Here is a 27,543-nt window from a genome sequence, read left to right on the forward strand (position 1 = left end):
TGGTCTCTGTGGCATTCTGACCCTCCCCAGTCCTGCTTTCCAGATTCATACAAAGTTGGAGGCCTGAAATGTCCACAGAAAGGGCTGGGCTGAGGGAAGCCTCAATCCACAGTGTGTCCTTGGCATATGTCCCAGGTCTCCCTGGCTTTTGTGTTTCCTCTGTGCTGTTCACATCCTGTCTCTTCTGTGTGCTCACAGAGCGTGATTGTGTGTGTGTGTCTTTCCAATGCCCTAGCCCTGCCCACCAAGTTCACAAAGGGTCTGAGGAATGAAGAAGCCATGGAAGGGGCCACGGCTACCCTGCACTGTGAGCTGAGCAACGCGGCACCTGTGGAGTGGAGGAAGGGGCCCAAGACCCTCCAATCTGGGGAGAGAGTCAACATGACGCAGGATGGAGTCGTATGTGAGCTGGAGATCCGTGGCCTGACCGTGGCGGATGCTGGGGAATATTCGTGTGTGTGTGGGCAGGAGAGAACCACGGCCACGCTCACCATTAAGGGTAAAGACCACATGTGGCCAAGCAGAGCTGTGTTTTCGTGTCCAATTATTGACTTGATGGCATCTCCCTGAACTCATCCCACCTTCCTGGGCTGTTGTATGAACCATGAGAAACCAGCATCTGAGCTTCTTCTCTCCCAGTGTGTCACTGCTGGTTCTGGCCTGTTGTCCTGTTGGTCTCTGTCTTTTCCTCTGTCATGTCATGTCCTGTCTCTAAAGTTCTCTGATGTTCTATGTCTGTCTGACCCTCCCCAGCCCTGCCTGCCAAGTTCACAAAGGACCTGAAGAAGGAAGAGGCCACAGAAGGGGCAACAGTCACGCTACACTGTGAGCTGAGCAAGGAGGCCCCTGTGGAGTGGAGGAAGGGGCCAGAGGTCCTGAAATCTGAGGACAGAGTGAGCCTGAGGCAGGAAGGAGTCATGTGTGAGCTGGAGATCCGTGGCCTGACCATGGCAGACGCTGGGGAGTACTCGTGTGTGTGTGGGCAGGAGAGAACCTCGGCCACGCTCACCGTCAAGGGTAAAGATCACGTGTGGCCAAGCAGAGCTGTGTCTGGTGTCCAATTGTTGATTTGATGGTATCCCACTGCATTCATCCAAACTTCCTTCCTCATCTGAGTATCACCCTCTTCTCTCAGCTCCATGGAATTCCGTCCACCTTTCTGGGCTGTTCTGTGAACCAAGAGAAACCAGCATCTGATCTACTTCCCCCTCAGTGTGTCACTGCTGGTTCTGTCCTGTTGTCCTGTTTGTCTGTGTCTTTTCCCCTGTCATGTCGTGTCCAGTCTCCAAAGTTCTCCTGAGACTCTGATGTTCTATGTCTGCTGACCCTCCCCAGCCCTGCCTGCCAAGTTCATAAAGGGCCTGAAGAAGGAAGAGGCCACAGAAGGAGCCAGAGCTGTACTGTGCTGTGAGCTGAGCAAGGAGGCCCCCGTGGAGTGGAGGAAGGGGCCCAAGACCCTCATATCTGAGGACAGAGTGACCCTGAGGCAGGAAGGAGTCATGTGTGAGCTGGAGATCCGTGGCCTGACCGTGGCGGATGCTGGGGAGTACTCGTGCGTGTGTGGGCAGGAGAGAACCTCGGCCACGCTCACCGTCAAGGGTAAACACCACATGTGGCCGAGCCGAGTTTTGTTGGTGTCCAATTATTGACTTGATGGCATCTCTCTGCACTCATCCCACCTTCCCTCCTCACTTCAGCATCATCCTCTTCCCAGAGCTCCATGGAGTTCCTTCTGCCTTCCTGGGCTGTTGTGTGAACCAGGAGAAACCAGCATCTGAGCTGCTTCCCACCCAGCATGTCACTGCTGGTTCTGCCCTGTTGTCCTGTCAGAGTCTGTGTCTTTTCCTTTCTCTTATCCTGTTGTGTCCCACAATGATCTCTGGAGAATCTGATGTTCTCCACACCTTCCAACAGGCTCCAGCCCTGCCCACCAGGTTCACATGAAACATGAGGCCTGTGGAGTCCAGGGAAGGGGCCACAACCACAGCTTGAGCAGGGAGGGCTGAGAAAAGCCACAGTCCTCAGTGCTGACTGGCACAGCCAGCATGTGGCCCCTGTCCAGTTGGGCTTTGTGTCTTCTCTGTGATGTCCACGTCCTACCTCATCTGTGTGCTCAGGGAGTGCGATCATGCTCATGTCTCTCCATCCTTCCCAGCCCTGCCCATCAAGTTCACAAAGGGCCTGAAGAAGGAAGAGGCCAAGGAAGGAGCAACAATCATGCTGTGCTGTGAGCTAAGCAAGGAGGCCCCCGTGGAGTGGAGGAAGGGGCCAGAGATCCTCAAATCTGGGGACAGAGTCAACATGAGGCAGGACGGAGTCGTATGTGAGCTGGAGATCCGTGGCCTGACCGTGGCGGATGCTGGGGAATATTCGTGTGTGTGTGGGCAGGAGAGAACCACGGCCACGCTCACCATTAAGGGTAAAGACCACATGTGGCCAAGCAGAGCTGTGTTTTCGTGTCCAATTATTGACTTGATGGCATCTCCCTGAACTCATCCCACCTTCCTGGGCTGTTGTATGAACCATGAGAAACCAGCATCTGAGCTTCTTCTCTCCCAGTGTGTCACTGCTGGTTCTGGCCTGTTGTCCTGTTGGTCTCTGTCTTTTCCTCTGTCATGTCATGTCCTGTCTCTAAAGTTCTCTGATGTTCTATGTCTGTCTGACCCTCCCCAGCCCTGCCTGCCAAGTTCACAAAGGACCTGAAGAAGGAAGAGGCCACAGAAGGGGCAACAGTCACGCTACACTGTGAGCTGAGCAAGGAGGCCCCTGTGGAGTGGAGGAAGGGGCCAGAGGTCCTGAAATCTGGGGACAGAGTGAGCCTGAGGAAGGACGGAGTCGTGTGTGACCTGGAGATCCGTGGCCTGACCATGGCAGACGCTGGGGAGTACTCGTGCATGTGTGGGCAGGAGAGAACCTCGGCCACGCTCAACATCAAGGGTAAAGACCATGTGTGGCCACCTGAGTGGCTTCTCTCTGACACCTGTTCTCTGCTCTCCCAACGTCACTGCTGCCTCAGAGTCACGATCACCATCTGTCTGATCCATCCCACAAACACACTGGCCAGCCCTGTCTAGAATCAGTGGGTGATGCAAAGACCCTATAGGGAGGCACCAGCAGACAGATGTCATGGTCCAGGAGAGCTGCCCAGGGCCACTGGCATGTGACTGGGGCTCTGGATGTTGGGCTCTGGAACCCAGGCGTGGGGTTGGGGGCATTCATGGGATTGGCAGATATGCACAGGAGGGCTGAAGTACAGCATTGAGGGGTTCAGAGAGGAGGTGGTCAGACAGGCCAGGCCTGCTTGTGCGTGGTGACAGCATTTGATTGAGCTTGGAAATTGTGTGAAACCTCTGAAGAGCTCTGTCTCAGACAGCTTGGCTGAATAACAGCTATCACAGACAGGTGACTTACGGCATACATTTATTGTTTAATAGTCCTGGAGGCTGGAAGTCCAAGATCAAGGTGTCTGCAGGGTTGTTTCTTATGAAGCCTCTCTCCTTGGCTGGTAGACAGCCATCTCTCCCTTTGTCTTCACCTTAGTCATTCTTCTCTGTGGGTCTGTGTTCTAATCTCCTCTTCTTATGAGGACACTTATAAGTCAGGTTAGATTAGGGCCCACCCCAGTGACCTCATTTGACCTCAATTACCTCTAAAAGACCTTATCTCCAAATAAATTCATTCTGAGTTCTTGGGGGTTCAGACTTAACATATGTATTTGAAGGGAGATGTGAGTCAGTCCACACTATTCTATCCTCTTGCCCCCCAAAATACATGTCCTTTTCACGTGCAGGTACATTTACCCCATCCCCCCAACCCAAAAGTCTGAACCCATTTCAGTGTCAGGCTAAGCCCAAGGTCTCACCTAAATCAAATGTGGGTGAGATGGGAGGTAAGATTCATCCTGAGGCAAGACTCCTCTCCAGCTGTAAAACTATGAAATCAGATGAGTTATGCACTTTTCCAAAATACATCAGTGGGACAGGCATGGGATAGATAATTCACATTCCAAAAGAGAGGAAACAGGAAAGAAGAAAGAAGCCACTGGTCCCATGGAAATCCAACACTTCGTAGGACAAGTTCTGTTTGATTTTAGCTGGAGAATGGTCCCCTGGCTCAGTGCTCCGTCTCCTGGGCCCCTCAGAGTGGTGACCTCACCTCCTTGGCCCTGGGCAAAGGTGGCCTGACCCTCTGGGACCATGGATGCAGTGGCAGCCCTGCTGACCTCCGAATTACCATTGGGGTTATTCTTCCCAACTTTGAAGGGTAACGCTTGTTCCCAGCTGGATGGCTCTACTGGGCCATCCTGTAGAAACCGCAGCGTCTGAAAGCTTCCATCACTTTGTGCCCTTCTGTGCCTGACTCGTGGCTAACAGTCTTTCTGCTGGCATAAAATTCTCAAAAGCCTTGTTGGTCTCCCGTACAATTCGCAGGATTCCAAGCCATCAGAGCAGAGCACATTCCACACATCCGTCCTGAATAATTCCATCTCTACTCCTGGCTTTGTAGAGATGGCTAATTGGCTCCAGGAGTCACACTCATAATCTCTTTACCAAGTGATTTTTCAGGCACACCCTTGGCATCCTCTCCAGAAGAGGCTTTCTCATTTTTCTTTTTTGCAATTTCAGTGGGCTGAAAAATTTCTAAATCTTCAACTTTTGGGTTCCCTTTGCTTAAATACTTCCTTCTTTGAAATGGCTCTTTTTTACCCCTCACATTTTATCATAAGCAGCATGGAGGGATCAGTCTGTGCCTTCAGTGTTTGGCTTAGGAATCACCTTAGCTAAATAACCAAGTTCGCTTGTAAGTTCTACCTTCCACAGAACTCTGGGATGCAATTCAGCCAAATTCTTCACCACTTTATAAAAGAAATGCCTTTCTTCCAGTCTCCAATAACACATTCCTCATTTCCATCTGAGGCCTCACCATAAGCACCTTTGGCATCCGTATTTCTACCAGTAATCTCTTCAAGGTAATCTACATTTATTTAACATTGCACCTTAGAACCTTTCCAGCTTCCACCCATCACCCAGTTCCAAAGCCATTTCCATAATAGTGTATTTGTTACAGTAGCGACCCACTCCTGGGATCAAAATCTGAATGGTTTAACAACATAACAGTGGCTTAAACATTAGAAAAATTTTTCCTACCAGTCCTGGAAGCTGGAAGTCTGAGATCAAGGTGTAGGCAGAGCTGGTTTCTCCCAAGACCTCTCTTCTAGGCATGTAGATGACTATCTTCTCCCTGTGTCCTCATGGTCATTCTTCTGTGCCCTAAACTTCTCTGCTTATAAGGACACCAGTCATGTTGGGTTAGGTCACACCCCATTGACCTCATTTTACCTTAGTCATCTCTTTAAAGACCACATTTCCAATACATCTTCATTCTGTGCCCTGGGGATGTGGCTCCAACATATGAATTTTGAAGGACACGATTCATCCCACAACAGGATATAACCAGGGTGGGCCCTGGTCGTCTGGAACTTGTGAAGCTCACACTCTGCCTGGAGTTGGGAGGGAGGAGAGGACAGACGGCAGGGTGGAAGGCCAGGGGTTCCAATGGGGTCTAGAAGATCTGAGCCAGGAGAATGGAAGTCCAGTGGGGTCAAAAAGTGAATGTGTGAGGTGGAGGAGGTGGGGCCTGTTATGGGGAGGGAAGGCATGCAGTGGGTCCAGGGGTGGGCAGTGCTGGATTGACGCTCTACCTGGGATGGGGAGCACAAGTGAGGGGTGTCAGTGGGGCACTGGGTGTCATGTCTAGAAGGTGCCTCTCAGGGGTTCTCCCAAGAGAGATGTCAATTGCATGGTTGCACGTGTGGGCTGTGAGCTGGAAGGGCGTGGCTTGGACTCTGGGTGCAGGTGAGGTTAGGGCTTAGTCTGTATGAAAAGATAGAAGCAGGACAGATGTCCACTGAGAAGCTGAGAGGACTGGATAGAGCCAGTCCCCTGCTGCTCTGCACCACTGTCAGCAAGGTGCAGGAAGATCTCACTGTCAAACATGCAATGATCTGCCGCTTCCCACATCCTCCACCCTTCCTGCTTCTGTTCCCATCCTGAATGTGCAGGTCATACCCCCAAATCCTACAGATGATTGATGGCTTCTGTACAACTAACTCTCTGCAGCCCTGCCTGCTCGGTTCATCGAAGACTTGAAGACCAAGGAGGCCACAGAAGGGGCCACAGCCACACTGCACTGTGAGCTGAGCAAGGAGGCCCCCGTGGAGTGGAGGAAGGGGCCGGAGACACTCAGAGCTGGGGGCAGAGTGAGCCTGAGGCAGGACGGGGCCATGTGTGAGCTGGAGATCCATGGCCTGACCATGGCGGATGCTGGAGAGTACTCGTGCGTGTGTGGGCAGGAGAGAACCACGGCCATGCTCACCGTCAAGGGTAAAGAACACATGTGGCCAAGCAAAGTTCTGTTTTGGTGTCCAATTATTGACTTGACGGCATCTCCCTGAACTCATCCCACCTTCCCTCCTCATCTCAGTGTCACCCCATTCTTATAACTCTGTGGAATTCCTTCCACCTTCCTGTGCTGTTGTATGAACCATGAGAAACCAGCATCTGAGCTGCTTCTCTCCCAGTGTGTCACTGCTGGTTCTGGCCTGCTGTCCTGTTGGTCTCTGTCTTCTCCTCTGTCATGTCATGTTCTGTCTCCGAAGTTCCCCTGAGACTCTGATGTTCTATGTCTGTCTGACCCTCCCCAGCCCTGCCTGCCAAGTTCATAAAGGACCTGAGGAAGGAAGAGGCCACAGAAGGGGCAACAGTCACGCTACACTGTGAGCTGAGCAAGGAGGCCCCTGTGGAGTGGAGGAAGGGGCCAGAGGTCCTGAAATCTGAGGACAGAGTGAGCCTGAGGCAGGAAGGAGTCATGTGTGAGCTGGAGATCCGTGGCCTGGCCATGGCAGACGCTGGGGAGTACTCGTGTGTGTGTGGGCAGGAGAGAACCTCGGCCACGCTCACCGTCAAGGGTAAAGATCACGTGTGGCCAAGCAGAGCTGTGTCTGGTGTCCAGTTGTTGACTTGATGGTATCCCACTGCATTCATCCAAACTTCCTTCCTCATCTGAGTATCACCCTCTTCTCTCAGCTCCATGGAATTCCGTCCACCTTTCTGGGCTGTTCTGTGAACCAAGAGAAACCAGCATCTGATCTACTTCCCCCTCAGTGTGTCACTGCTGGTTCTGTCCTGTTGTCCTGTTTGTCTGTGTCTTTTCCCCTGTCATGTCGTGTCCAGTCTCCAAAGTTCTCCTGAGACTCTGATGTTCTATGTCTGCTGACCCTCCCCAGCCCTGCCTGCCAAGTTCATAAAGGGCCTGAAGAAGGAAGAGGCCACAGAAGGAGCCAGAGCTGTACTGTGCTGTGAGCTGAGCAAGGAGGCCCCCGTGGAGTGGAGGAAGGGGCCCAAGACCCTCATATCTGAGGACAGAGTGACCCTGAGGCAGGAAGGAGTCATGTGTGAGCTGGAGATCCGTGGCCTGACCGTGGCGGATGCTGGGGAGTACTCGTGCGTGTGTGGGCAGGAGAGAACCTCGGCCACGCTCACCGTCAAGGGTAAACACCACATGTGGCCGAGCCGAGTTTTGTTGGTGTCCAATTATTGACTTGATGGCATCTCTCTGCACTCATCCCACCTTCCCTCCTCACTTCAGTGTCAGCCTCTTCCCAGAGCTCCATGGAGTTCCTTCTGCCTTCTTGAGCTGCTGTGTGAACCAGGAGAAACCAGCATCTGAGCTGCTTCCCACCCAGCATGTCACGCTGGTTCTGCCCTGTTGTCCTGTCAGAGTCTGTGTCTTTTCCTTTCTCTTATCCTGTTGTGTCCCACAATGATCTCTGGAGAATCTGATGTTCTCCACACCTTCCAACAGGCTCCAGCCCTGCCCACCAGGTTCACATGAAACATGAGGCCTGTGGAGTCCAGGGAAGGGGCCACAACCACAGCTTGAGCAGGGAGGGCTGAGAAAAGCCACAGTCCTCAGTGTTGACTGGCACAGCCAGCATGTGGCCCCTGTCCAGTTGGGCTTTGTGTCTTCTCTGTGATGTCCACGTCCTACCTCATCTGTGTGCTCAGGGAGTGCGATCATGCTCATGTCTCTCCATCCTTCCCAGCCCTGCCCATCAAGTTCACAAAGGGCCTGAAGAAGGAAGAGGCCAAGGAAGGGGAAACAGTTACACTGTGCTGTGAGCTGAGCAAGGAGGCCCCCGTGGAGTGGAGGAAGGGGCCAGAGATCCTCAAATCTGGGGACAGAGTCAGCATGAGGCAGGACGGAGTCGTATGTGAGCTGGAGATCCGTGGCCTGACCGTGGCGGATGCTGGGGAATATTCATGCGTGTGTGGGCAGGAGAGAACCACGGCCATGCTGACCATCATGGGTAAAGACCACGTGTGGCCAAGCAGAGCTGTTTTGGTGTCCAATTATTGACTTGATGGCATCCTACTGAACTCATCCCACCTTCCCTCCTCATCTCAGTATCATCATCTTCTCTTAGCTCCATGGAATTCCTCCCACCTTCCTGGCTGTTATATGAACCATGAGAACCAGCTTCTGAGCTACTTCCCTCCCAGTGTATCACTGCTGGTTCTGTCCTGTTGTCCTGTTTTCCTGTTGGTCTCTGTCTTTTCCTCTGTCATGTCTTGTCCTGTCTCTAAAGTTCTCCTGAGACTCTGATGTTATGTCTGCTGACCCTCCCCAGCCCTGCCTGCCAAGTTCACAAAGGACCTGAAGAAGGAAGAGGCCAAGGAAGGGGCAATGGTCATGCTGCACTGTGAGCTGAGCAAGGAGGCCCCCGTGGAGTGGAGAAAGGGGCTGGAGACCCTCAGACCTGGGGACAGAGTCAACATGAGGCAGGACGGAGTCATGTGTGAGCTGGAGATCCGTGACCTGACCATGGCAGATGCTGGGGAGTACTCATGCGTGTGTGGGCAGGAGAGAACCTCAGCCATGCTCACTGTCAAGGGTAAAGACCATGTGTGGCCAAGCAGAGCTGTGTTTGGTGTCCAGTTATTGACTTGATGGCATCTACCTGGATTCATCCCACCCTCCCTCCTCATCTCAGTGTCACCCCATTATTGTAACTCCATGGAATTCCTTCCACCTTCCTTTGCTGTTGTGTGAATCATGAGAAACCAGCATCTGAGCTACTTCCCACCCAGGATGTCACTGCTGGTTCTGTGCCATTGGCCTGCTGGTCTCTGTCTTTTCCTCTGTTGTGTCATGTCCTGTCTTCAACGTTCTTCTAAGATTCTGATGTTCTATGTGTAACCCTCCCCAGCCCTGCCTGCCAAGTTCATTAGGGACCTGATGAAGGAAGAGGCCACAGAAGGGGCCACAGTGATGCTGCGTTGTGAGCTGAGCAAGGAGGCCCCCGTGGAGTGGAGGAAGGGGCTGGAGACCCTCAGACCTGGGGACAGAGTCAACATGAGGCAGGACGGAGTCGTGTGTGAGCTGGAGATCCGTAATCTGACCATGGCAGACGCTGGGGAGTACTCATGCGTGTGTGGGCAGGAGAGAACCTCAGCCATGCTCACCGTCAAGGGTAAAGACCATGTGTGGCCAAGCAGAGCTGTGTTTGGTGTCCAGTTATTGACTTGATGGCATCTCCCTGAAATCATGCCACCTTCCCTCCTCATCTCAGTGTCAACCCCTTCTCATAGCTCCATGGAATTCCTCCCACCTTCCTGGGCTTTTGTGTGAACCATGAGAAACGAGCACCTGAGCTACTTCCCACCCAGGATGTCTCTACTGGTTCTGTGCCATTGGCCTGCTGGTCTCTGTCTTTTCCTCTGTCATGTCATGTCTTGTCTTCAAAGTTCTTCTGAGACTCTGATGTTCTATGTCTGTCTGACTCTTCCCAGCCCTGCCTGCCAAGTTCATTAGGGACCTGATGAAGGAAGAGGCCACAGAAGGGGCCACAGTGATGCTGTGTTGTGAGCTGAGCAAGGAGGCCCCCGTGGAGTGGAGGAAGGGGTCGGAGACCCTCAGAACTGGGGACAGAGTGAGCCTGAGGCAGGACGGGGTCCTCTGTGAGCTGAAGATCCATGGCCTGACTATGGCAGACACTGGGGAGTACTCGTGCGTGTGTGGGCAGGAGAGAACCTCGGCCACACTCATCGTCAAGGGTAAAGACCACGTGTGACCAAGCAGAGCTCTGTTTTGGTGTCCAATTATTCACTTGTTGGCATATACCTGGATTCATCCCATCTTCCCTTCATCTCAGTGTCACCCTGTTCTTGTAACTCCATGGAATTCCCTCCACCTTCCTGGGTTATTGTGTGAACCAGGAGAAATCAACATCTGAGCTACCCCACTCCTTGTGTCACTGCTGGTTCTGCCCTGCTGTTCTGTAAGAATCTGTATCTTTTCTGCTGTCCTGACCTGTCCCCCAATGATCTCTGGAGAATCTGATGTTCTCCACACCTTCCAAATCTCTCCAGCCCTGCCCACCAAGTTCACATGAAACATAAGGCCCGAGGAGTCCAGGGAAGGGGCCACAACCACAGCTTGAGCAGGGAGGGCTGAGGAAAGCCACAGTCCTCAGTGTTGACTGGCACAGCCAGCATGTGGCCCCTGTCCAGTTGGGCTTTGTGTCTCTGTGATGTCCACGTCCTGCCTCATCTGTGTGCTCAGGGAGTGTGATCATGGTCATGTCTCCATCCTTCCCAGCCCTGCCCATCAAGTTCACAAAGGGACTGAAGAAGGAAGAGGCCAAGGAAGGGGCAACAGTTACACTGTGCTGTGAGCTGAGCAAGGAGGCCCCCGTGGAGTGGAGGAAGGGGACAGAGATCCTCAGACCTGGAGACAGAGTCAACATGAGGCAGGACGGGGCCGTGTGTGAGCTGGAGATCCGTGACCTGACCATGGCAGATGCTGGGGAGTACTCGTGCGTGTGTGGGCAGGAGAGAACCTCGGCCACACTCACCGTCAAGGGTAAAGATCATGTGTGGCCAAACAGAGCTGTGTTTGGTGTCCAGTTATTGACTTGATGGCATCTCCCTGCATTCATGCCACATTCCCTCCTCATCTCAGTGTCAACCCCTTCTCATAGCTCCATGGAATTCCTCCCATCTTCCTGGGCCTTTGTGTGAACCAGGAGAAACCAGCATCTGAGCTACTTCCCACCCAGGATGTCACTGCTGGTTCAGTGCCATTGGCCTGCTGGTCTCTGTCTTATCCTCTGTCGTGTCATGTCCTGTCTCCAAAGTTCTCCTGAGACTCTGAAGTTTTATGTCTGTCTGACCCTCCCCAGTCCTACCTGCCAAGTTCATAAAGGGCCTGAAGAAGGAAGAGGCCACAGAAGGAGCCAGAGCTATACTGTGCTGTGAGCTGAGCAAGGAGGCCCCCGTGGAGTGGAGGAAGGGGCCCAAGACCCTCAAATCTGAGGACAGAGTGACCCTGAGGCAGGACGGAGTCATGTGTGAGCTGGAGATCCGTGGCCTGACCATGGCGGATGCTGGGGAGTACTCGTGCGTGTGTGGGCAGGAGAGAACCTCGGCCACACTCACCGTCAAGGGTAAAGACTACATGTGGCCAAGCAGAGCTGTGATTGCTGTCTAATTGTTGACTTGATGGTTTCTCCCTGCACTCATCCCACCTTCCCACCTCATCTCAGCATCACCTTCTTCTCTTAGCTCCATGAAATTCCTTCTACCTTCCTGGGCTGTTGTGTGAACCATGAGAAACCAGCATCTGAGCTACTTCCCACCCATCATGTCAGTGCTGGTTCTGTGCTGTTGGCCTGCTGGTCTCTGTCTTTTCCTCTGTCATGTCATGTCTGTCTCCAAAGTTCTCTCAAGACTCTGATGTTCTATGTCTGTATGACCCTTTCCAGCCCTGCCTGCTGAGTTCATAGGCAGAATGAGAAGCAAAGAAGCCACAGAAGGGGCCACAGTCACCCTGCACTGTGAGCTGAGCAAGGAAGCCCCTGTGGAGTGGAGGAAGGGGCTCAAGACCCTCAGAGCTGAGGACAGAGTGAGCCTGAGGCAGGACGGGGCCATGTGTGAGCTGGAGATCTATGACCTGACCATGGCGGATGCTGGGGAGTACTCATGCGTGTGTGGGCAGGAGAGAACCTCGGCCACGCTCACCGTCAAGGGTAAAGACCACATATGGCCACACGGACTGCTGTTTGGTGTCTGCCCACCCCTTCTCTGCTCTCATTTTCCTTTTCTACCCTGCTCTCTCAGTGTGTCCTGGTGTTCCTTTCCTAATTATATCATTGTCCCTGTCTGGCTCCCTGGCTGTTCTGTGGCACATGTATAGATTGGAACTTTTAAAGTCACAGTCCTGGGAGTGTGCTGGGTGCACCCATCAAGCGGTCTATGTCCTCCTGACTTGTGTGTCTTCTGTGTACTGTCCACAACCTGTTTTTTCTGTGTGTTCAGGAACATGATAGTGTTTGTGTCTTTCTGACCATCTCTAGCCCTGCCTGCCAAGTTCACAAAGGACCTGAGGAAGGAAGAGGCCACAGAAGGGTCCACAGCTACACTGCGCTGTGAGCTGAGCAAGGAGGCCCCCGTGGAGTGGAGGAAGGGGCCCAAGACCCTAAAATCTGAGGACAGAGTGACCCTGAGGCAGGACGGGGCCGTGTGTGAGCTGGAGATCTGTGACCTGACCATGGCAGATGCTGGGGAGTACTCATGCATGTGTGGGCAGGAGAGAACCTCAGCCATGCTCACTGTCAAGGGTAAAGACCATGTGTGGTCCAGCAGAGCTCTGTTTTGGTGTCCAGTTACTGACTTGATGACATCTCTCTGCACTCATCCCACCTTCCCTCCTCACTTCAGCATCATCCTCTTCCCAGAGCTCCATGGAGTTCCTTCTGCCTTCCTGGGCTGTTGTGTGAACCAGGAGAAACCAGCATCTGAGCTGCTTCCCACCCGTCATGTCAGTGCTGGTTCTGTCCTGTTGTCCCGTCAGAGTCTGTGTCCTTTCCTCTGACCTGTCCTGTTGTGTCCCACAATGATCTCTGGAGAATCTGATGTTCTCCACACCTTCCAACCTTCTCCAGCCCTGCCCACCAGATTCACATGAAACATGAGGCCTGAGGAGTGCAGGGAAGGGGCCACAACCACAGCTTGAGCAGGGAGGGCTGAGGAAAGCCAGTCCTCAGTGTCGACTGGCACAGCCAGCATGTGGCCCCTGTCCAGTTGGGCTTTGTGTCTTCTCTGTGATGTCCAAGTCCTACCTCATCTGTGTGCTCAGGGTGTGCGATCATGCTCATGTCTCTCCATCCTTCCCAGCCCTGCCCATCAAGTTCACAAAGGGCCTGAAGAAGGAAGAGGCCAAGGAAGGGGAAACAGTTACACTGCGCTGTGAGCTGAGCAAGGAGGCCCCTGTGGAGTGGAGGAAGGGGCCAGAGGTCCTCCAATCTGGGGACAGAGTCAACATGACGCAGGACGGAGTTGTGTGTGAGCTGGAGATCCGTGGCCTGACCATGGCAGATGCTGGGGAGTACTCGTGCGTGTGTGGGCAGGAGAGAACCTCGGCCATGCTGACCATCATGGGTAAAGACTGTGTGGCCAAGCAGAGCTGTGTTTGGTATCCAATTATTGACTTAACGGCATCTCCCTGCACTCATCCCACCTTCCCTCTTCATCACAGTGTCACCCCATTCTTGTAACTCCATGGAATTCCTTCTGCCTTTCCGTGCTGCTGTGTGAACCAGGAGAAACCATCATCTGAGTTACTTCCCACCCAGCGTGTCACTGCTGGTTCTGTCCTGTTGTCCTGTTAGTCTCTGTCTTCTCCTCTGTCACGTCATGTCCTGTCTCCAAAGTTCTCCTGAGACTCTCATGTTCTATGTCTGTGTGACCCTCCCCAGCCCTGCCTGCCAAGTTCATAAAGGACCTGAGGAAGGAAGAGGCCACAGAAGGGGCCACAGTGATGCTGTGTTGTGAGCTGAGCAAGGAGGCCCCCGTGGAGTGGAGGAAGGGGCTGGAGACCCTCAGAACTGGGGACAGAGTGAGCCTGAGGCAGGACGGGGCCGTGTGTGAGTTGGAGATCCGTGGCCTGACCATGGCGGATGCTGGGGAATATTCATGCGTGTGTGGGCCGGAGAGAACCTCGGCCACGCTCACCGTCAAGGGTAAAGACCATGCATGTGTGTCCACATGGACTGTGGGCTGGTGTCTGTACATTATCTTCGTATCATCTCTTTGGCTCATCAGAGCCCTTATGTCGGTTTGGTCATTCCAACTGGCATCCCCTTGGCATCTCCTGGCACCCATCTCATTCAGAATTTGTGCTGCTGTTCAGGTCCAGTCTGTGTGTCTGTCCCTCCCAGCCCATTTGCCTCATCAGCTGTGCATTTGTTCCTGTCAGGCCCTGGCCTTTTGCAGTTTGTGTGGTCGTGTGAAACTGCGTTGTGCAGTTTCCCCTGTCTCCTGTGTGCGTACCTGTCACAGCGTTGTTCAGTGTCCCACTGTGTCCGGATCTCCAGCCATATGTCCCCACTTGGCCTGCCCTTGTGGTAGGGGTGTAATTCCCACCGTATTCCCCTCCCTGTCCCACCCTCATGCACTCAGCTCTCCTCCCATGCTCTGCAGCCTCTAGTTAGGATCTGAAGGTCATGGCCCTGCCCTAGAGGTACAAGGAGATCCCCCGTCCCCTCAGTTTTGATGACCTGGAGGAATACAGTGCTGCCTGTGGGCTTCCTGGGTGGAGGTCAGCATGAGAGCAGCCAGGTCAGATCCAGAAGTCCTCTCATTGCTCCCACTTCAGTCTTTCCTTCCCCCTAAAGTGAACCCAGGCCTGTGGCCCCATTCCCACCCCCAGCCTCCAGGAGCCCATGGCAGGGGGTCCTATGGGCAGGTCAGGCAGCGGGGGTGAAGCCACGGGTCACACCCGGCCTGTGCCCTTAGTGGGGCTGACTGGGTGCTAAGGTGTCAGTCTGCTGGCTGGGTGCCTGGGCACCAGTCTTGGGGCTAACCTATGTCTCCCCCTACCCCACCTCACCCCGCAGCCCCGCAGGTGGTGTTCAGGGAGCCACTGCAGAGCCTGCAGGCTGAGGAAGGCGCGTCAGCCACCTTGCAGTGTGAGCTGTCGGAGCCCAGTGTCGCTGTGGTCTGGAGTAAGGGTGGCCTGGAGCTGCAGGCTGACGGGCGCCGTGAGACACGGCGGCGGGGCTGCGTGGCAGAGCTGGTGCTGCAGGACTTGCGTCGGGACGATGCTGGGGAATACACCTGCGCCTGCGGCTCCCAGGCCACCAGCGCCACCCTCACCGTCACAGGTGCGCCCTGAGGCCGGTGGCCCTGCCCTCTTTCCTGGATTCACATGGCGTGGGGGATGCTCGGGGCTGCAGCTCCAGCCTGGAAGTCTCATCTGAGGTGACACGGGGGCTCGCACATGGCGAGGCCGACCTGGCCTGAAGCTCTTCCCTGCCTCCCCCCCCACCCCCCACAGCTGCTCTGGTACCTGCCCTCATGCTTTCCCCCGTCCTCTGCAGCTGCACCCGTGAGGTTCCTTCGGGAGCTGCAGGCCCAGGAGGTAGACGAGGGCGCGACGGCACGCCTGCGCTGCGAGCTGAGCCGGGCAGGTGGCAGCGTGGAGTGGCGCAAGGACTCCCTGCAGCTCTTCCCCTGCGCCAAGTACCAGATGGTGCTGGACGGCACAGCCGTTGAGCTGCTGGTGCACGGCGCCGAGCAGGAGGACGCCGGCCACTACACCTGCGACACGGGCCATGCCCAGAGCACCGCCAGGCTCTCTGTCCGCGGTGAGTTCCTGCTGGCCCCCCTGCCCTCCCCGGGCCCCTCAGTTCCCCGTGGAGCAGGCAGGCGCCTTGCTCAGCAGCCCTAAGCGGCCCTTCTCGGCCCGGCAGCCCCCAGGCCTGTGTTTAAGACGGAGCTGCAGAGTGCAGAGCAGGAGGTGGGCGGTGTGGCCCGGCTGTGCTGCCAGCTGAACGACTCGGAGCCTGGGGCCCCCGTGCTGTGGCTCAAGGAGGGTTTGGAACTGCAAATGAGTCCCAAGTATGAGATGCGGCGCCAGGGGACCACATGTGAGCTGCTGATCCACGGGCTTGAGGCCAAGGACACCGGGGAGTACACCTGCATGGTGGGCAGCCAGAAAACCCTGGCCTCCCTCAAAGTCAAAGGTGAGCCCTCCCTGCCACACGCATTTCCCTTAGAGCTGCCCTGGGAGCACACTTTTGCTGGGTGCTGTTCCAGGGGTGCCCCGAAGGCCCCTGGTGTGTGAGCTTTTTCTGCTCATTTCTGTACCACTGTGGTGCTGATGGCCCAGAGAAGAGTGTTGACAGGGAGGAAACCGAACCCGTAGCCCCTGAACACTGCCCCGCCTCCCACCCCCATCCAGCCCGTGGGGCAGCCTGGCCTGGGCCACCCTCACTGAGCTCTTGCCAGTCTGTCCCGAAGGTCTTGCCTCCCTGACATCCCGGCCAGAGCAGGGCTGGCCACAAGGTGGGAAGGAACAAAAGCAGTCCACCATCCCACAATCCCTTACCTGCTTCCTCTAAACAGAGCTGCCTCCGCCCAGCCTCTGCGTCCAGCAACTCAGTGTCATGGGAGGGAGCTGAGTTTGTGAGCAAATTGTGAGCAGTGTCATGTGGGGCAGATAGAGGCTGTGGCTGGAGAAGATCATGAGAGTATCTAGGAGGGCTTCCTGGAGGTGGGGTGGGGGTGGGGAGGCATGGGAGCTTGGCCCAGGTGCTCTGACCTGGCTGGTAAAGGCCCCCTTCGCCCACACCGCAGAGCCCGAGGTGACCATTGTGCGGGGCCTGGTTGACATCGAGGCACAGGCCGACGGGGAAGCAGAGTTCAGCTGCGAGGTGTCTCGGGCTGGGGCCGTGGACGTGGAGTGGCGCCTCCAGGGCCTGCCACTGCAGAGCAACGAGGTGACGGAGGTGGGCGTGCGGGGTGGCTGCACCCACACACTGAGGCTGAAGGGCGTGACTCCCGAGGACGCAGGCACTGTCTCCTTCCACGTGGGCCTCCACACATCCTCTGCTCAACTCACCGTGCGAGGTAGTGGAAACCGGGCCTCCCTGCTCACTGCGCTTGGGGTCAGAACATCCTGGCCCTCCTTGGACCAGGCCCTGTCCAGGGACTGTGACTGACAGCAAGGTTTCTTGCCTTTGTGGGATGGGGAACTGGCAGTGATTCTGGGGTGGCCCGAGATATTGGGGTAGAGTGGTGCCTAGTGTGCTTGACTTCAAGAATTGGGGCTGGGGTGCTGGGCGCACCATCAGGTGCACCTCCCTGCTGGTGGGGAGGGGGGCTTCCCAGCCACGGAGGCTGATGCCACGCCTTCACCTCACTCCCACCCTGTGCAGTCCCTGAAGTGACCATCTTGGAGCCCCTGCAGGATGTGCAGCTCAGCGAGGGCCAGGACGCCCACTTCCAGTGCCGGCTGTCCAGGGCTGTGGGCCAGGAGGCCCACTGGGCCCTGGGAGGGGTGCCCCTGCAGGCCAACGAGATGAACGACATCACAGTGAAGCACGGCACACTCCACCTGCTCACCCTGCACAAGGTGGGGTTCCCCGGACCTGCCCGGGTCACATGGTGCTCCCATGGGGCCCTCCTCCCACCCCAGGGACGGAGGGGAAAGATTCCAACTCCAGTCAAATTGGGCTGGAGACTTGCAAGCAGAGATGGTCAGAGTGGTGCTGCCAGGCTCACACCCCCATCTCTGCTCCCACAGGTGACCCTTGAAGATGCCGGAACCATCAGTTTCCAAGTGGGTTCTTGTAGTTCAGAGGCTCAGCTGAAGGTCACAGGTGGGCAGCCCCCTCCTCCACCCAGTCCCATTGCTTCTAAATGTCTGTGCTTCCTTACCCAAGGAGCTGTTGGCAGGTGGTGAGGCCAGAACCCTGGGCCATCTAGCAGTGAAATTACCTTGCGGTGGCAATTTCCCACCCTCGACTAAAGTCACTGGAGGTGGGCCAGCCAAGATCAGCTTGACAAATTCTGGTGTGTGGGACCAGTGCTGTCTGTAGGAGGGGGATGGGGAGTCTGGCTGCTGAGGACTTTGGCCCTGGTGGGAGAAGCAGGGCCTTGTGGACTTCTGCCCTCCATGCAGCTACTCCTGTGACACAGGTCCCTGTGCTCCTGTCCACGCTGACACACACCTGCATACCTGACAGGCTCCCAGCTACTGATACAGTAGCACGCCGGTGACATGTGAATTGTTTGGGGCATAGTTTACACGGCCCCAGACTTGCAAATAGGATTTAAGTACCTTCAACTTGGGTTACACATTGTCCCTGGAGTTGGTCATCTCTGAGTTCCTAGTCCTGAGAGACCCTCCTCTGGTGTCCTACTCCTGGTTCTCATACTAGTTCTATCCATCCATCCATCATCCTCTCATCCACCATCTACCCATCCATTTATCTATGCATACATGCATCCATCCATACCTCTGTTCCATCCATCCATTCATCTAGCATTCATCTATTCAACTATCCATTTATCTACCATCCATCCATCATCCATCCATCCATCTGCCCAACCACCATCTATTCATCCATCATCCCTACATTTATCCATCCATCATCTACCCATCCATCTACCATCCATCATCCATCTGCCATCCATCCATATAACCACTATCCTACTACCATCCATTCGTATGTTTATCCATCCAACCATCTATCCATTCATCACTCATCTATCCATTCATCCTCCCATCCATCCATCCATTTATCCATCCACCATCCATTCACCCACCATGTACCCACCCATCCACCATCCATCCATACATCCATCCACCATACATTAATCTGTCATTCCACCATACATTTACCCATCTACTGATCCACCCATCCATCTATTATCCATCCATCCACCAGCCACCCATATATCTATATATCCATCTACCATTCATCCGTCATCCATCACTTATCCACCATCAATTCATTCACCCATCCATCTATTTATCCACCATCCATCCATCTATCTATCCACCATCCATTCACCTTTCCATCCACCCACTATCTATCCATCATCATCTATTTACTATCCACCTTGAGAGGGAACAGATGCAGCTCTGCCCTGAGGGAGTCCCCAGCCCGCTGGGAGAGTTGTACATAAAGACAGAGTGTGTCCTGGGTCCCAGGTGTCCCCCCCCACCCCTAGTCTTCACATGGCCAGCTCTGTGGCCTGTGGGGTTGAGAAAGGCTCCAGAGTGTAGTGCCCTCAGGGAGCGGGGAGGGAAGCAGCTCAAGGGTAGAGCGCATGCTTAGCATGCATGAGGTTCTGGGTTCAATCACCAGTACCTCCATTAAAAGAAGAAAAATAAATAAATAAATAAACAAGCAAGCCCATAACCCAAATATAAAGTACACTTTGGGGGGAAAAAAGAGTGCAGTGCCGTCAAGTTGAGTGATAGGAGAGGGGCAGTATCCTGGGTGCCCTGAGCTGGGCCAGCCCAGGAGAGCCTCATGTGTGTGTCAGAGTGCACATCTGTGAGGGGGAAGCATGGAGCTGGGGTGAGCCTTGCAGATCCCACTGAGGGCTGTGCCTTGGCCCCTCCCAGCCAGGTGTCCCCAGTTGGGGCAAGCTGGTTGTTGTACAGAGCTTCACGGGCAGAGCCATGAGGATAGGGCTGTGAGATTGGGTGACCCGGCAGGTGGCATATATACGAGCAAGCTTGGGAACCGTGCTGGAGATGCAGATGGGGAGCTGGCGGAGCAGGCTGGGGATGCAGTTAGATGTGCACACTTGGGAGAGTGTGGAGCAGCTGGTGAGGGGCTGGGACTGGGGTGTTGCTGGTGCAAGCCTAGGAGGGGCGTGGAGGGCTTCTGAGGCAGGTACAGGGGCACAGAACAGGCATCTGGGAAGCCCCCTGCTGTGTGACAGGTCAGGGGGACATTGCCATTCTGCATTAGTGTCCCAGAGTCTTAGGGCCAGAGGGACCTCAGGGGACATCTGGGCAAATGGTCATCTGGAAATGGGAGAAGCGTCTGCTTCCATACCGCCAGGGAAGAAGGGTTCACGTCCCAAGGCAGGTTCCCTCCCTCTCAGAGAGGTAGACCCCATGGCTCTCCTCTCTAGCCCACACCCAACCCCACGTGGGACTTGGGGCTTGTCAGTTCTGCCTTCTGAAAAGGGAGTAGATGCAGGTCATTGGTCTCCTTTGGTGAAACTGAACATTTTCTGAAGGGGGCTGTGGGGTGCAGGGGAGCTGAACTGGTTCAGCTATGGGTGGTCTCCATGTCTCATTCTGTGAGCAGGGGGAGCCAACTGGCCTGGATGGATCTCTAGATTCCAGTCCCCCCAGAATGGTGGACCCCAGGGTGGCCCTTGCAGACTTGAGGTTGCCCCCAAATGGTGGACCCCACCGTGGCCCCACAGACCCAGGGCACCCCAGCTTCCCTCCTTTTGCCCTCTTGCACAGAGGCAGCGCGGTGCCTGATACGTGGCTTACAGAACGTGGACGTCTTTGCGGGGGAGGTGGCCACGTTCTCCTGTGAGGTGTCCCGTGCAGGTGGGCCGGAGGCCCGCTGGTGGCTGGATGGGACCCTGCTGCAGGACGGCCCCCAGAGTGCCATCTCCGTGCGTGATGGGACCTTCCACTCCCTCACGCTCTCAGGCCTGGGGGTTGCCGACTCGGGCACCATCACCTACCGTGCAGGGCCCCTGGTCTCCACGGCCAAGTTGTTGGTCAAAGGTACCAGCCGATAGAACCCGGCCCCACGCTGGCGCTTCTGCCCTGCTGCCCCTGCACGCTTCCTGCGGGCTCCCAGGGCGGGGATTCAGGGACTGGCCCCCAGGAGGCAGACTGGGCACTTGTCCACGGGTGCCAGGAGTGGGCACTGTGGGCGGGCTGCAGTCCCATCTTATGGATGAGAAAGAAGGCTGGACTCAGAGCAGTGAAGCTGCAGGCCGACCCCGAGCCCACCTGCTCACAGGGCCCTGGGCACTGCTGCCTGCCGGGCCACCACTCTGCCGCTGCACCTCCCTCGGGCACACACCAGAGAGCAGCCTGGAGGCGAAGGCAGCTTTCCCGGCCCCCGGCATGGCCTGCACTGTCCTGGCTTGTAGCTGCTTTCCCCGCTGCGGGCTTGGTCAGGGTTTTGTGCCCTTTGGGAAGAGCTAGCCATTGGGGTGGGCAGTGGGCTGCCAGGGACCCCCATCCTCAGTCCACTCGCAGTGGGGTTACAGAGCACTCCTGGAACGTGGGCCAGCTGGCCTCCTCCATGCTCTTGCAGAATGAATGTGGTTGTTTGCGCAGATCCGAGGGGCAAATCACGTGTTGCGTAGGATTTCAGCAGGAGGAAATGGGATGGGGGCCCTGAGGTCGTGGAAGCGGCCCCTGGAGAAGGGAGAAGTTGGGCTGGGGGTACCAGGTGCCCAGTGGAGCTGTGGATGCTAAGTGGGCCCAAGAGCTTGTGTCCAGCTGGGGCAACATGTGCCCTGGGCCAGCGGAGGTGGGGTCTCTGGGGGCAACAGTGGCTGGACGGGGCCCAGTGGATGGAGGCCGAGCCAACGGTGCCATCTGCCATGGGTGGGGGGGGGTGTGGGGGCAAGGTTTGCCCCACGTGGGGGGCCCTGGGCCCCCGTGGTGGGGCCCCTTTCTACCACAGCCCTGCTTTTGCTTGCCTCGGAGTCACTGGCACTGACTGCAGGGTGGGGGTGGGCTGCAGCCACACTGCTCCAGCTGATGCGTACCTGGCCTGTTGGCCAACAGATCCCACAGTGGAGGTGGTCAGTGCCATGCAGGATCTGGCAGTGGAGGAGGGTGGCCCGGCCGAGCTCCTCTGCCAGTACTCACGGCCCGTGCAGGCCACATGGAAGATGGACGAGCAGGAGGTGTGCGCCGACGGGCGCCGAGTCGTCATAGAGCAGGACTGGACCGTGGCCAGGCTGTCCTTCAGGCCGGCCTTGCCCTGTGACAGTGGCATCTATTCTTGTGAGGCCGCGGGCACCCGCGTGGTGGCCCTGCTCCAAGTGCAAGGTGAGGCCGCCTGGCGGGCAGCCCCAGGCCCCGCGCAGCTGCGGTGCAGCTCATGTGGAGCCATGATGGTGGAATCGCTGGCTGGCTAGAAAGATGGGATCCCAGCGGGCAGATCCTGGGCCCTGAGCCCACCCAGACCCTCTCTCCTCCCCCAAGCAGCCTGATAGGACAGGATGGCTGGAAAACCAGGGCAGAGGCTGCACGTGAAGAATCTGCATCCAGAACACCTGGGGGGAGGGGTCGAGGTGGAGTTTGGCAGGGAAGCTGCCTCTAGGCAGGCAGGTGGGTGGGCAGGGCTGAGGGCTGGGAGCCCTAGGCGGGGCTGTGTCCTCGGAGGAGGAGGGCCACAGGGCAGGCCTCCCTGAAGAGCTGGTTCTGATCCCAGCTCTGCCCCTTCCCAGGCTATTCACTCAAAGGGTCCTCTGATCCCCGTGTTCCCATCTGCAGCAGCAAGGATGCGCTGTGAGGGGGCAGGGAGGGGAGACGGTGGGCTGCAGCCGTGCAGGGGAGGAGGTGGCATTCGGCTGCAGCCTCTTCCTATTTGGGAAAATCTGAAATGTTCTCGGAGATGAGTTGGCAGTTGTCAGGCAGTTATGAAGGGGCCCGTCCAAGCTGGGATGAGCAGGTGGGACCTGGTTTGGGCCGCTGGCCGCCTGAGGTCACTCACACTCATTCACACACCAGTTCAACAATTAAGTTTTTTAAACACTTTTTTGGGCCCCTGGGGGCATAATAGCGAACCAACAAAAATGCTTCCTTTCAAGGGTGACAGACATCCCTGTGGGAAGTGAAGGAAGACGTGGTAGGAGTAATGGGTGGGTGGGGGGAGCTGCAGTGTGCACCTGGGCCTGAAGGAGGCGGCGGCGGTGGGGGGGGCCTGTTAACATCTGGGGCAGAGCATTCAGGGCCTCAGGCAGGGAGTAGAGAACAGAATGCAGAGAAGTAGCTGACGGCAGGCGGGAGGTCTCAGAAGCTCACTTCTGCTTTAAAATCTGGGATTTTATTGAGACAAAGCGGTCTTGATCCTTGAATGGGAGCTAAGGAGGGCGAGCTCCAGCAGCGACCGCAGGCCCAGCCTCCCCCCGCACCCCACCCATCCCATCACGGCCAAGAGCAGCCGCAGCCCTGATCTGATGGGCTGGTCGCCACCCCCCAGGCACACGGAGATGTGGGGTGCACCCCCAAGCCCCTGTTGGCTCTGTCGGTCCTGACTCGGGGAGGAGAGGAGCAGGGATGTCGGAGAGTCTAGGGTATGAGCTGACCTGGGCCAGGAGGGTGGCGAGGAGAGGGATGTGGATGGGCCCTGTGGGTCCTCTGCTCTGAGATGCCCTCCCCGCTTAACTCCCCGGGAGACCTCCGTCCAGAGGGAACACCTCTGCTTGAGGGGGGTGTGGCCTCTGTGGACAAGCTGGGAGGGAGCATCAGGGCTTTGTGCTGGTTCCATTTAGGGTGCACACCCCCGACAGCAGGTGGGGTTGTGGGCCTGGAGCTCAGGCCAGGCTACCACCACTCTCAGTGACCGCAGCGGCTCCTCGTTACTGTGTGGGTCAAGGCCAGACTTCCCCAGCGTCCTGGACAGCCCTGGGTCACCTGGTACTCCTTTCCTGCCTGGCTTTACCCCTGCCTGTTGCCCCCGGTCTGGCTTTGTCCCCTCTTGTCACTCCTCCTGCCGGGACACCTCCACCACCTGGCTCAGCCATGCCTGGCCTCACAGATCCACCCGATCCAGGAAGCTCCCCCTGGACTTTGAAGCTCACTGGCGTCGCCTTCAGTATAGGCAGCCTGTTGTGGGAATGGGCCGTTGGAAGTGGCTCGTCCCCCGTGGGGACCAGGCACTGAGCTGGGGCTGGGGCCTGGCATGCCTAGTCCTGACCTCATGGCTTCCACGAACAATGTGTAGAGTTACTACTTATTGTATACTGGCTGTATGTACACAAGAATTAGGGCAGAGGTCTGTCTGGTCGACTGGAGTTCAGGGAGCAGCCCGGCAGGTCTGGGGCTGAGAAAGAAAGGGAGCCTCACTGTGGCCTCCAGTGAGTTTTCAGTCTGAACATCTGTGCGGCATCTTGCCTGTGAGCTGGGGAGGAACGCCCCCTCCCCAGCCACAGGCCTGGTGACGGGGTAGGGGTGGGCGGGGCCTCAGGAGGCCCCTCTGTGGCTACTCCAGGTGGACATGCAGCCGCCCCCCACCTGGCTGCCCTCTGTTAGGCCCTTGGTCCTGGGCATTGGCGGAGGGGGTGTGTCTCCCCCACCTGACTGTTGGGGGTGCTGGGCTGCGGGAGCCCCCCAGCGTGTCTTGAGCCGCCCCCCTCTCTCATCAGCCAAGAACACGGTGGTGAAGGGCCTGGAGAATGTGGAGGCACCCGAGGGCGGCGAGGCGCTGTTCGAGTGCCGCTTGTCCCGGCCAGAGGTGGCCGCCCACACCTGGCTGCTGGACGACCAGCCGGTGCACACCTCCGAGAACGTCGAGGTGGTCTACTTCGACAACGGCCTGCGGCACCTGCTGCTGCTCAAAAACCTGCGGCCGCAGGACAGCTGCCGGGTGACCTTCCTGGCGGGGGACATGGTGACTTCTGCATTCCTCACAGTCAGAGGTTAGGGATGTGGGTGCGGGAGGGTGGGCTGGGGCCGCGGGGAGGCGAGCATAGGTCGCTGCAAACCCCTCCCCCAATGCCCCACTGCAAGGGGGGGGGCTGGTCCTGAGACCCCTCCCATGGGGTACCCTGCTTCGGGGGGGAGGCGCTGAGGCCACAGGGCGGGGCATGGGTCTCTCAGGCTTCTCCAGACATCCCACTGCGGGGGCGGGGGCCTCTTAGGTCCCCCCCCACCGGATGTCATGTAAGGGGGTGGTCCCAGTGGGGCACAGGGTACTGAGACCTCTCTCACCAGATGTTTGGTGGTGAGAGTTGGGGAGGAGTGGGGCGGAAGTGGGGGGTAGGTTTCTGACACTCCCCTCAGTGGGTGCTGGGCAGCTCGGCCCTGAGGGGAGCCTGCGGCCTCGGAGAAGGGAATCGGTTTTGAGACTGACCCCCGGAGCCTGGGGCCACCAGCATGGGGTGGCAGTGTTGGGGACACGGATCTCTGAGACCGCTCCCACCGGAGGCTAGGCCCCCTCCTCTGTGTGAGGGTGATGGGAGCGGGCAGCGTGGGTGTTTCTGAGCCCCCTCGGCCCCGGTGCTCACGCTGCCACCCCATCCTGCCCCTAGGCTGGCGCTTGGAGATCTTGGAGCACCCCCGGGATGTGACCGTGCGAACCGGGGGAAAAGCCAGCTTCAGCTGCACGCTCAGCGAGGCGGTGCTGGTGGGCGAAGCGACCTGGTACATCAATGGGGCTGCCGTGCAGCCGGACGATGCCGACTGGACAGTCACCGCTGACGGCAGCCACCACTCCCTGCTGCTGCACCGGGCCCAGCTGCGCCACGCCGGCGAGGTCACCTTTGCTGCCCGGGATGCCGTGGCCTCGGCCCGGCTCACTGTGCTGGGTGGGTGATGGGGGCCTGCCTGCTGCAGCTTGGGTCCGGGGCTGTCCGGGAGACGGGTGGGGGGACAGGAGGTTCCAGCCCCAGAGGCTACGGGGAGCTCTCGGGGGTCCCCAGTGCTAGGTGGGCTTCGGGCACTCAGTCTCTTCAAACACATGCTCCTCGCCACCTCAGAAAGTCTGGGCTGTGGGGCACGGTGACGCACTGGACTCCGGGTTAGGAGGGTGGCCCACACTGCACCCTGAGCAGACCCCAGGGTGAGCAGGGCTGGGTGTGCCGACAGGGTGCCGCTGCGCTGATCATGGGGCCGCACTCCCCCTACCTCTGCAGGCCTCCCCGACCCCCCTGAAGATGCGGAGGTGGTGGGGTGCAGAGGCAGCTCCGTGACGTTGTCTTGGGTGGCGCCCACCAGCGACGGTGGGGACGGCCTCTGTGGCTATCGGGTAGAGATGAAGGCCGCGGTCACAGGAGCGTGGGAGCTGTGCCACGAGCTGGTACCTGGCCCCGAGTGCGTGGTGGATGGCCTGGCCCCAGGGGAGGCCTACCGCTTCCGCGTGGCCGCAGTGGGCCCTGCGGGGGCCGGGGAGCCCGTGTACCTGCCCCAGACAGTGAGGCTGGGTGAGTTGCCGCTTTAGTCCTGGCTGGTGAGGGTGGGAGTCCTAAGCTGGGGGGGGGAGGGGGCTCCCTCCTGCACCCTTGCTGATGCACCCTCCCTGGTTGCTGTTCCCAGAAGAGCCCCAGGAGCCCACACCTGTGCCCCCTGCACCCGAGAGCCGGCAGGTGGCAGTCGGGGAGGATGTTTGTCTAGAGTGTGAGGTGGCCGAGGCTGGCGAGGTCGTCTGGCTGAAGGGAACAGAGCGCATCCAGCCCAGTGGGCGCTTCCAGGTTCTCTGCCAGGGCCAGCGGCAGACGCTGGTGATCCGGGGCTTCTCAGCGGAGGACCAGGGCGAGTACCGCTGCGGCCCGGTCCAGGACCCGGCCTCTGTGGCAGCTGCTGCCTTCCAGGGTATGTCTTCCAGGGCCCAGCGTGCAGGAGACAGGGGAGCCCTGGGGCATGGAGTGGGCCTGCTGTCTTCCTCACCAGCTCTGTCTCTCGGGGAACTTCAGGGAGTTCTCCTGAGAAGACTGCCTCCCACCAAGAAAGACTGGGGCCAGGGTAGGGAGATGCACAAACCCTGTGTAGCTCAGCCTCCCTCAGAACCCGTGTCGCTGACATCTGAGGCCAGAACTCTCTCTGAGTGCGATGCTGGCCATGTCAGCCCTTCGTATCCACTGCTGATTCCTTAAACCCTTGGGCCCCTGCTCTTTGAACTCCCTGCACTCTGAGCCTCTCTGCACTTGCACTGATCCTGGCCTGGTGCTCGGGAGACTGAGGCCTGGCTTGATCAGGGGAAGCTGAAGCCCTGAGAGGGCCATTCAGAGCCTCTAAAACCGTGTAAAAACTGTGCATCAGAGCTCTCTGGGGGCCCAGGCAGGAGCAGAGTCCTATTGTGGGGACCCGCAGTCAGCAGCCAAGGCCAGCTTGGGATCATGGCTCTGTCCCCACCTGGCTGATCAGTCTCCTGCCCTTCTCAGTGGTGCTGACCCCAGAATCTGGGGATGAGGTCCCGGCGCAGCCCAGCCTTCCCCCTGAGGCGGCCCAGGAAGGGGACCTGCACCTGCTGTGGGAGGCCCTGGCCCGGAAGCGCCGCATGAGCCGTGAGCCGACGCTGGACTCCATCAGCGAGCTCCCCGAGGAGGACGGACGCCCACAGAGCCTACGGCACGAGGTGGAGGAGGTGGCTCCCGACCTCTCTGAGGACTACTCCACGGCCGACGAGCTGGCACGCACTGGCGAGGCCGACCTCTCGCACACCAGCTCTGATGACGAGTCCCGGGCGGGCACGCCTTCCCTGGTCACCTACCTCAAGAAGGCTGGGAGGCCCGGTGCCTCACCACTGGCCAGCAAGGTGCGTCTCCAGCTTGCCCTGCCAGGACAGGCCTTGGTCTCTCAGATCTTCGCCACTCCATCATTCATTCACACGCCATCCATCCACTATCTGTCCATCTGTCCATCTGTCCATTCACTGTCCATTTATCCATCCATCCACTGATTCACCCATCCATCCATCCGCCGTCTGCCCGTCTATTGGTCATCCACCTGCCCATCCATCCATTCACCAGC

General features: G+C 57.5%; 1 protein-coding gene across 49 annotated transcripts in view; it reads left to right on the forward strand.

Moving 5' to 3' along the window:
* The window catches only part of OBSCN (obscurin, cytoskeletal calmodulin and titin-interacting RhoGEF), a 170,123-nt gene that overhangs the window by 93,430 nt on the left and 49,150 nt on the right, over positions 1 to 27,543 (forward strand). For 17 of the 49 annotated variants that reach the window (XM_074361106.1, XM_074361109.1, XM_074361120.1 and 14 more), the window contains 31 exons: positions 236 to 499; positions 754 to 1,017; positions 1,336 to 1,599; positions 2,156 to 2,419; positions 2,674 to 2,937; positions 6,120 to 6,383; positions 6,704 to 6,967; positions 7,286 to 7,549; positions 8,105 to 8,368; positions 8,690 to 8,953; positions 9,269 to 9,532; positions 9,852 to 10,115; positions 10,660 to 10,923; positions 11,243 to 11,506; positions 11,825 to 12,088; positions 12,416 to 12,679; positions 13,236 to 13,499; positions 13,817 to 14,080; positions 14,957 to 15,223; positions 15,440 to 15,706; positions 15,812 to 16,084; positions 16,698 to 16,970; positions 17,279 to 17,475; positions 17,647 to 17,722; positions 20,341 to 20,613; positions 21,634 to 21,900; positions 24,222 to 24,494; positions 25,107 to 25,382; positions 25,710 to 25,997; positions 26,110 to 26,385; positions 26,955 to 27,328. In XM_074361106.1, the coding sequence (XP_074217207.1) occupies positions 236 to 499; positions 754 to 1,017; positions 1,336 to 1,599; positions 2,156 to 2,419; positions 2,674 to 2,937; positions 6,120 to 6,383; positions 6,704 to 6,967; positions 7,286 to 7,549; positions 8,105 to 8,368; positions 8,690 to 8,953; positions 9,269 to 9,532; positions 9,852 to 10,115; positions 10,660 to 10,923; positions 11,243 to 11,506; positions 11,825 to 12,088; positions 12,416 to 12,679; positions 13,236 to 13,499; positions 13,817 to 14,080; positions 14,957 to 15,223; positions 15,440 to 15,706; positions 15,812 to 16,084; positions 16,698 to 16,970; positions 17,279 to 17,475; positions 17,647 to 17,722; positions 20,341 to 20,613; positions 21,634 to 21,900; positions 24,222 to 24,494; positions 25,107 to 25,382; positions 25,710 to 25,997; positions 26,110 to 26,385; positions 26,955 to 27,328 (8,132 nt within the window). The remainder of the gene's footprint in view (positions 1 to 235; positions 500 to 753; positions 1,018 to 1,335; positions 1,600 to 2,155; positions 2,420 to 2,673; positions 2,938 to 6,119; positions 6,384 to 6,703; positions 6,968 to 7,285; positions 7,550 to 8,104; positions 8,369 to 8,689; positions 8,954 to 9,268; positions 9,533 to 9,851; positions 10,116 to 10,659; positions 10,924 to 11,242; positions 11,507 to 11,824; positions 12,089 to 12,415; positions 12,680 to 13,235; positions 13,500 to 13,816; positions 14,081 to 14,956; positions 15,224 to 15,439; positions 15,707 to 15,811; positions 16,085 to 16,697; positions 16,971 to 17,278; positions 17,476 to 17,646; positions 17,723 to 20,340; positions 20,614 to 21,633; positions 21,901 to 24,221; positions 24,495 to 25,106; positions 25,383 to 25,709; positions 25,998 to 26,109; positions 26,386 to 26,954; positions 27,329 to 27,543) is intronic. The other 32 variants (XM_074361132.1, XM_074361137.1, XM_074361153.1 and 29 more) reach the window with 29 other exon arrangements.

This window comes from Camelus bactrianus, chromosome 3 (genome assembly GCF_048773025.1).
Source record: "Camelus bactrianus isolate YW-2024 breed Bactrian camel chromosome 3, ASM4877302v1, whole genome shotgun sequence".
Classification (NCBI taxonomy): domain Eukaryota; kingdom Metazoa; phylum Chordata; class Mammalia; order Artiodactyla; family Camelidae; genus Camelus; species Camelus bactrianus.